The 9,072-nt window shown below is 50.1% G+C and overlaps 1 protein-coding gene across 1 annotated transcript; it reads left to right on the plus strand.

Annotated features, from left to right (window-relative positions):
* LOC126929646 (tubulin alpha-3 chain) lies at positions 1 to 8,203 on the plus strand. The gene is made up of 5 exons (XM_050746202.1): positions 1 to 108; positions 2,372 to 2,594; positions 3,542 to 3,690; positions 4,345 to 5,025; positions 7,821 to 8,203. The coding sequence occupies exons 1-5, from the start codon at positions 106 to 108 to the stop codon at positions 8,115 to 8,117; spliced, it is 1,353 nt and encodes a 450-aa protein (XP_050602159.1). The 5' UTR covers positions 1 to 105; the 3' UTR covers positions 8,118 to 8,203.
* Positions 8,204 to 9,072: the final 869 nt, after the last annotated feature.

Below are 9,072 nucleotides of genomic sequence, written 5' to 3' on the forward strand. Positions count from 1 at the left end.
AATCCCAGACAGCGTGCGGTGGGAGGCTGTAGTTGGACGTGTGCAGCTGCAGCGGCCGTTTCTGTCGGGTAGTAGCGTTGGACTGCAGCAGCGGCGGAGCTCAACATGGTAAGGCCTGGTCACTCCTGACCCGCAGACGTCCAGGCTGGAGGGTAGACGAAGTTGGCCTCTTGAGGTGGCTGGACGGAGGGATGCTGTTGCGGGTGCAGAGAGGAGGCCAGAGAAGGACGCGGGGCCCAGGGCGGGACACGGGGTCGTCTACTGGGTCTGCAGGCTCCAGGGCAGGGACGGCAGCTTTTGTTTTAGAGGAAGCTGCCGGCCTTGAGTCGGTGGACGGGGAGCATTGACGGTGTCCCGTCCCCCAGAGAGCAAACAGTGGGGTCACCTCCTGAACACAAGAGGGCGCTGCTCCCGCTTTCCGGTCTCCAAACGTCTCAGTGCTACTGGAAACCACTGAGGAACCCCAGGAGCCTTAGCTGATGGAGGCTGGGGCTGTGGACATTGGTCAGATCAGGAATTAAAGCTCAGACGCTGCTAAAACATTGCCTCATTCACCTAAAAGCAACACGGTGGGTGGGCGCGGTGGCTCACGCCTGGAATCCCAGCCCTTGGCGAGGTGGAGGCGGAGGATCCCCTGAGGTCAGGGGCTCTGCACCAGCCTGGCCAATATGGCGAAAACCCTTCTCTACTAAAAATACAAAAATTCCCAGGGTGGGGGCCTGGATCTGTGGTTCCAGCTACTCGGGAGGCTGAGGTGGGAAGGTCAGCTGAGCCCAGGACTGACTTCCAGGCTGCAGTGAGTCACGGTGGTGCCACTGCACTCCAGCTTGGGTGACAAGAGAGACACCCTGCCTCAAAAAAAAAAAAAAAAAAAAAAAAAAAACCACCAACACATTCACATAAAGAACAGATTTGTAAGTCCCAAGTCTGAATAGCTATGGCCGTGGTCTGTCAAGTATCTGTTGTTTTTTTTTTTTTGAGACGGCTCAACAGCTCTGTTGCCCAGGCTGGAGCACAGTTGCAGGATCACGGCTCACTGCAATCTTGAACCCCTGAGCTCCAGTGATCCTCCTGCCTCAGCCTCCTGAATAACTGGGACTACAGGTGTGTGCCACCACACCTGGCTAATGTTTAAATTTTTCAGCTGGGTGCAGTGGCTCATGCCTGTAATCCCAGCACTTTGGGAGGCCGAGGCGAGCATATCACAAGGTCAGGAGCTCAAGACTATCCTGGCTAACACGGTGAAACCCCGTCTCTACTAAAAATACAAAAAATTAGCTGGGCGTAGTGGTCCGTAGTCCCAGCTACTTGGGAGGCTGAGGCAGGAGAATTGCTTGAACCTGGGAGGCAGAGGCTGCAGTGAGCTGAGATTGTGCTACTACACTCCAGCCTGGGTGACAGAGTGAGACTCTTGTTTCAAAAAAATAATAATTTTTTTTTCATAGTTGCCCAGGCTAGTCTCAAACTGGTCCCAAGCGATCTCAGCTCAGCCTCCCAGGGTGCTGGAATTACAGGCATGAGCCACCACACCCGGCTTGGCAGGGTTTAAAGAAACCACCAAAGGACAGTGCAGTGTCCCAGCACTGATGACGTCTGGGAGCCATTACACTCCTAGGCCTCAAAGGATGGAGAGGAGGGAGTGCTTACAAAAACTTGAGAGGGTAACTTTATGAAGAGGGCCACCTGCCAAAAGTGTGGCCTTGATGGAGGGATTTGGATCACCCATGAAAGTTGAGCAGGAAGGGGCCAAGGGGAGAGTACCCTGATGCCTCCTCCAGCCTTCTGGTCTCCTGCTGCTGCCTGTCATTGAACAAACCAGCACGAAGCTAGAGGGCAAGATAGGCCTCTGACACTGTCCTCATGGGTCAGCCTCTGGGAGCAAAGAGCAGGTGGTGAATGATGGAGGGTAGATCTGGGGGGGGCAGAGAGAGGACACATACTGAACACCTGGGCTTGGACCACAGTGACCTGGGACCTAGTCTCTATTTCTTTACCCAACCCAATTATCCTTTGATCAGGACATAATCAAAAACTGCTGTGTACTCTTCAGAGCATTACTGTGACTGGCCATAATGTGGGGTTGATTATTGGCATTGCATGGCTTCCAAGTTTTAAAATAATCGAATTTTTGTGTAGTGGCAAACGTTAGGTTCTAGGGCTACCTCTGGAACTTAGCAGCTAGGATGGTTTAGAGCAAGTAAGTTTTCACAGGGATTAAGGGGTCAGTCACCTAACCCTCCTAGGAAATATCAATTGTGAAAGCACTAGATACTGAAGCACTATACAAATATTAAATTAGAATATTTTGCATGCCATATAGCTTCAAGTTGCCTTGAAATGAACGGGTCTACATTTATGTTCCGGTTCACAGCGCGAGTGTATCTCTATCCACGTGGGGCAGGCAGGTGTCCAGATCGGCAATGCCTGCTGGGAACTGTACTGCCTTGAACATGGAATTCAGCCTGATGGTCAGATGCCAAGTGATAAAACCATTGGTGGCGGGGACGACTCCTTCAACACGTTCTTCAGTGAGACTGGGGCTGGCAAGCACGTGCCCAGAGCAGTGTTTGTGGACCTGGAGCCCACTGTGGTTGGTGGGTGCTCGGGCCCTGGATGGCAGCTTTCCTGGGAGGGTGGGAGAGCATCATCGGTAAAGCCCCATGTGGGCTCCTTTGAATCCTCCTGCAGAAGGTATGAGATAGACAAGCATATGCCCATGGTGTTGTTAAGAGAGAAACGGAAAGGTTCATGATTAAAGTGTCTGTGAGACTCGGCTCCTCATTTAGGAAAACCTGACCTACAGGGAAAAGCTGCTTTGGCAGCAATAAGATGGGCTGTGGAGACATTCCCTCTGGCTGCCTCAGCCCTGCTCAAGTGGCTCTGCCTGCAGGGCACAGTGGCATTGGTTCCATCCTAAATGCTGTGCACTCTCTTATGCTGGTGCACAAGAGTCTTGACCTGCATCATAGGCATAGGAGGTTAAGTACAGCACAGTCATTTGCTTCCTCCAGATTAGCAGCCCAAGGTAGTTTCCAAGAAGAACTGCAAAGAGACAGCCCCTTTCAGTGGCCCCATATGAGATGACAGTGTCACCTGAAAGCCTGTGGGGCCCAGGCCACACAGGGTGCCCTGATGGGACTGCTGCAGAAGTCACATTGACCTGGTGACTTCCCAGTTTGTAAGAGTTTTAACTTACAGCTTTTGATGTAGCTACATGTAGGAAAGAATTATGTACCTGTACAATTACCTGTGTGTGGGTGTTACAGCTTATTTCCCTTCACTGGGAACTGGTAGTGCTGACATTTGTACTGCAAGCTGAGTTTAACTTCCTAGAGGCATAAATTGCAGTTTGATTATCACACATTTGCACTTTGGTTATCACACAGAGACATTTCCTACCAGACACTGCCACTGTTGAGCTACAACATGTAGGTCATGTACTTTGAACAGCATGTACGTTGTAGAAGTGAACAGTCCTGGAATGTGTTCATCTTGGTGAGTACAGGCCTTAAAGATTCACAGTACATTCGGTCTCTTGTAGATGAAGTGCGCACAGGAACCTACAGGCAGCTCTTCCACCCAGAGCAGCTGATTACCGGGAAGGAAGATGCGGCCAATAATTACGCCAGAGGCCATTACACCATTGGCAAGGAGATTGTCGACCTGGTCCTGGACCGGATCCGCAAACTGGTAAGAAGAGAAGGCTTCCTGTGACCATTGTCCTGCACAGGAGGGTAGATCTTGGATTGTGAAGGGGAGGTCATTTTGTCACAACTTAGACCAGCACTTTGGCCGGATCTGGTGACTCACGCCTGTAATCCCAACACTTTGGGAGACCAAGGTGGGCAGTCACCTGAAGTCAAGAGTTTGAGACCAGCCTGGCCAACATGGTGAAACCCTATCTTTACTAAAAATACACAGATTAGTCAGGCATGGTGGTACCTGCCTGTAGTCCCAGCTACTCAGGAAGCTGAGGCAGGAGAATGGCTTGAGCCCAGGAGACAGAGGTTGCACTGAGCCAAGCTCATGGCATTGCACTCCAGCCGGGGCAACAGAGTGAGACTCTATCTCAAAAAAAAAAAAAAAGAAAAAGAAAAAAAAAAAAACTTAGACCAGCATCTTGAGTCCGATTGAGTCTGCAGTGGTCTTAGTCTGAAGCATGCATGGTGATTTGTCTGTAGATCTTTGTCTGCTTTTCTTTGCTTCAGAGTGTACTGCGTGTTTATTATGGATGATTTGAATCCATATCAAGTCTTCAGAGGCAAAGAGAAGTGGCCCTGGCTTGGTGGAGGTTGGTGGTGTGGCTCCCACGGGCATTGGCTCACGTTGTCTGGTTTCTCTCAGGCGGATCTGTGCACAGGACTGCAGGGCTTCCTCATCTTCCACAGCTTCGGGGGCGGCACTGGCTCTGGGTTTGCATCTCTGCTCATGGAGCGGCTCTCGGTGGACTACGGGAAGAAGTCCAAGCTAGAGTTTGCCATTTACCCAGCCCCCCAGGTCTCCACGGCCGTGGTGGAACCCTACAACTCCATCCTGACCACCCACACGACCCTAGAACATTCTGACTGCGCCTTCATGGTCGACAATGAAGCCATCTATGACATATGTCGGCGCAACCTGGACATTGAGCGTCCCACGTACACCAACCTTAATCGTCTGATTGGGCAGATCGTGTCCTCCATCACGGCCTCTCTGCGATTTGATGGGGCCTTGAATGTGGACTTGACGGAATTCCAGACCAACCTAGTGCCGTATCCCCGCATCCACTTCCCCCTGGCCACCTACGCCCCAGTCATCTCAGCCGAGAAGGCCTACCATGAGCAGCTGTCCGTGGCCGAGATCACCAATGCCTGCTTCGAGCCAGCCAATCAGATGGTCAAGTGTGACCCTCGCCATGGCAAGTACATGGCATGCTGCATGTTGTACAGGGGGGATGTGGTCCCCAAAGATGTCAACGCGGCCATCGCCACCATCAAGACCAAGCGCACCATCCAGTTTGTGGATTGGTGCCCAACTGGATTTAAGGTATGACTGGGTAGTGTGGAATTCTTGTATCTTTCAGCAAGCAACAGACACACAGAGTAAGGCTGCCCCTGAAGGCCCGCATCCTTTGAGGAAACTACCCCCGTTCCATGGGCTAGGCGCATGGGCATAAATTAGTGAACCAGAGTGATAATTAATTCAGTGATGTCTTTTTTTTTTTTTTTTTGAGGTAGAGTCTAGCTTTGTGTCCCAGACTGGAGTGCAGTGGTGTGATTTGAACCCATTGCAGTCTCCATCGGCTTCCCAAGTAGCTGGAATTACAGGCACCCACCACCACGCCTGGTTACTTTTTATGTTTTTAGTAGAAACAGGATTTTGCCATGTTGGCCAGGCTGGTCTTGAACTCCTGACCTCAGGTGATCCACCCACCTCGGCCACCCAAAGTGCTGGGGTTAGAGGCGTGAGCCACTGCGCCTGGCCCAGCAATGTCTTTTGAACTCTCTGAGTCATTATACTACATATCTGTGATGAGCTTTACTTACTTATTTTGTTGTTGTTGTTGAGAAGGCTGGAGTGCAGTGGTGTGATCTCGGCTCACTGCAACCTCTGCCTCCCAGGCTCAAGTGATTCTCTCACCTCAGCCTCCTGAGTAGCTGGGACCACAGGCATGCACCACCGCACCCAGCTAATTTTTGTGTATTTAGTAAAGGGATTTCACCATGTTGGCCAGACTGGTCTCAAATTCCTGGCCTTAAGTGATCTGATCGCCTTAGCTCCCAAAATGCTGGGATTATGGGCATGAGCCACTGTGCTTGAACCTATTTATTTACTTTTTTGAGACAGAATCCCACTCTGTCAACCAGGTTGAAGTGCAGTGTGGTGATCACAGCTCTCCAATAAAAATACAAAAATTGGTTGGGCATGGTGACCCATGCCTTTAATCCAGCACTTTGGGAGGCCGAGGCAGGCGGATCACCTGAGGTCAGGAGTTTGACACCAGCCTGGCCAACAGGGCAAAACCCCATCTCTACTAAAAATACAAAAATTAGCCAAGTATGGTGGTGGGCACCTGTAATTCCAGCTACTCAGGAGGCTGAGGCAGGAGAATCACTGGGACCCAGGAGGTGGAGGTTGCAGTGAGAAGATATCACCTGACTGTACTCCAACATAGGTGACAGTACAAGACTCTGTCTCAAAAAAAAAAAAAAAAAAAAAGACAAGATCGTAAAAATTCTAGGCCTTACAGGTCACACGACCACTGTCATGCCTACCCCACTCTGCTGTTGGATAGCAAAATCAATCTACAAATGAAGGAGTGTGGTGGCTATGGTGGCTATGTTCAGACAAGAACTTCCAAAATTAGGTGGCTAGTCCAGCAGCTGTGCTAACCCCTGAAGGAGAGGAAGAGATACTCACAGTAGGAAATCCCAGTCAGAGCTGACTGCAGTGGTCTCTCCCGACAGAGGTGGTGGAGGTCTAAGCCAGAGGCAGCAGGGAAAGCACAGCACAAGGACGCACAGGCTCAACAGAGAAATGCCACAAGATTTAGTAACCAACTACTGATAAAGCTGAAAGAGGACAGCAAGGTTACTTTTGTGTCAGTGGAAAGTGGGGACAGATTTTGTGTCTGAGGCAAACCCAGGCCAAAATTACTAGACTTCCCAGAAGAGAAATAAAGACATTGCTGGTTTTTTTGTTTTTTGTTTTTTGGTTTTTTTTTTGAGACGGAGTCTCACTCTGTCACCCAGGTTGGAGTGCAGTGAAGCGATCTTGGTTCACTGCAAGCTCCTCCTCCTGGGTTCACGCCATTCTCCCACCTCAGCCTCCCGAGTAGCTGGGACTACAGGCGCCCACCACCACGCCTGGCTAATTTTATTTTTGTATTTTTAGTAGAGATGGGGTTTCACCGTGTTAGCCAGTATGGTCTCGATCTCCTGACCTTGTGATCTGCCCACCTCAGCCTCCCAAAGTGTTGGGATTACAGGCGTGATCCACCATGCCTGGCCTTTTTTTTTTTTTTTTTTTTGGAGACAGGGTCTTGCTCTGTCACCCAGGCAGTGGTGAGATCTCAGCTCATTGGAACCTCTGCCCTCCAGGCTCAGGCGATCCTCCCACCTCAGCCTCCTGAGTATCTGGGACCACAGGTGCATGAGATCATGCTCAGCTAATTTTTTGTATTTTTGGTAGAGACAGGGTCATGCCATGTTGCCCAGGCTGGTCTTGAACTCCTGAGTTCAAGCAGTGGATGATCTTGGCCTCCCAAAGAGCTGGGATAATGGGTGTGAGCCACTGTAACTGTTGCTGTTTTCATCACAAAAAAATCATTCTTTTTTAAATCAAACCCTTCATGAGACAGTGGAATGGAGGATGTAGTGAAGCAGTTTATAGTAATGCCCAAGTTAAAGTAAATATATACACCACCTACAAGATTCCCCAAAATGCCCATGAAAGTCCTACTAAGTTCAACCTGCCTTTTCCACATGAATTCTACCACCTAAGAAAGGGGCACAGAAATCCTTTAGAAAATACTTTATTCTAAAAAAAAAAAAAAAAAAAAAAAACAGCTGGGTATGCTGCATCATGCCTGTAATCCTAGCACTTTGGGAGGCTGGGGCGGGTGGATCGATTGAGCCCAGGAGTTTGAGGCCAGCCTGGGAAACATATGTTGTCTGAAACTGTCACCCTGCCTGGCACAGAGAAGGGCTTAGTGACATTTGTGCGGTGAACTGAGAATTCTCCTGTTCACCTACAGGGCGTCTTCTGTTTGAGGAAAAGTAGCCACCATTTCTAGGTTTGATATAAGCTTCACAGACTGCTTTCTTCCCCTTCTCCGGCAGGTGGGCATTAACTACCAGCCCCCTACGGTGGTCCCTGGGGGAGACCTGGCCAAGGTGCAGCGGGCTGTGTGCATGCTGAGCAACACCACGGCCATCGCGGAGGCCTGGGCTCGCCTGGACCATAAGTTCGATCTCATGTATGCCAAGCGGGCCTTTGTGCACTGGTACGTGGGAGAAGGCATGGAGGAGGGGGAGTTCTCTGAGGCCCGTGAGGATCTGGCAGCTCTGGAGAAGGATTATGAAGAGGTGGGCGTGGATTCCGTGGAAGCTGAGGCTGAAGAAGGTGAAGAATACTGAGGGGAGGGTGTGTTGGTTTCTCCACTGCCACCCCCAGCATGGCTGCTTTCAAGTTCTTTGCAATTAAAGGTTCTGTATAAAACCAATGCCTCTGTATGTCATGCTGCTTAGCTCTGCCTACAAGAGCACGTGGGACCCCCAGAGCCTGCATGGACAGCGGTGGGGTGCCAGCCTGCCCTGCTGGCGTGGGGTTGGGTGCAGCGGGATGGTACATACTTAAGGAGCTGCCACAGAAGTAACTTGACACAGAGAAAACTGTTTCTTCAAAGCCAAGTGTTCAGTGTATAGATTTCCTAAATTCTAGGAAAGCAGAGTCAGGGTTTTCAACTGAATTTGCAATTTTGAGGGCTTCTCTATTGATGGGTGATGCTGGCTAAAAAAAAGAGCCTAGAAGTGGAGTGTTTAAATCTGAGGTCTGTGGATGGGGCTTGTCCATGAAATCCCTAAAGCTGTGGGTCAGATGTGTAAGGTCAGGACATTTTATAAGGGGGAAAAAGCGTTACTGTGTCTTGCACAGCATTCGTGACCCACAGAAGGTCACAACACACCCAGCCTTCCACAGAAACCTGGAAGACAGTATTTGCCCTCTGTGCACACACATGGCCACCCGGCCCCTCTTCCCTGACCGTCAGTCAATGGTCTTGGTAGAAAACCTCCCACTTTCACTTCAAGTGAAGCTTTGCTGACGTCTTTATAAAAGACTTGCCAATCCAGATGCCTTTTCTCAGAACCCAAATCAGGGCCAGGAAGTTGACCCATGGTGAAGGGGCCTGGTTAATTCAGCTGTGGCATGACCAGGAATGGCACAAAAACCTCATTCTAAGTTAGTGCCTTAATATAATAAAAAAATGGTAGAGATTGTCTGACCTGGATGCTCTGCATCTCGGAAAGGTGTATCATCAACTGAAGGAGACAACATGTAGCCTTTGCTGGGGACAGTGATGTGTCAAGTCTC

Source organism: Macaca thibetana, chromosome 10 (genome assembly GCF_024542745.1).
Source record: "Macaca thibetana thibetana isolate TM-01 chromosome 10, ASM2454274v1, whole genome shotgun sequence".
In the NCBI taxonomy this organism is placed as follows: domain Eukaryota; kingdom Metazoa; phylum Chordata; class Mammalia; order Primates; family Cercopithecidae; genus Macaca; species Macaca thibetana.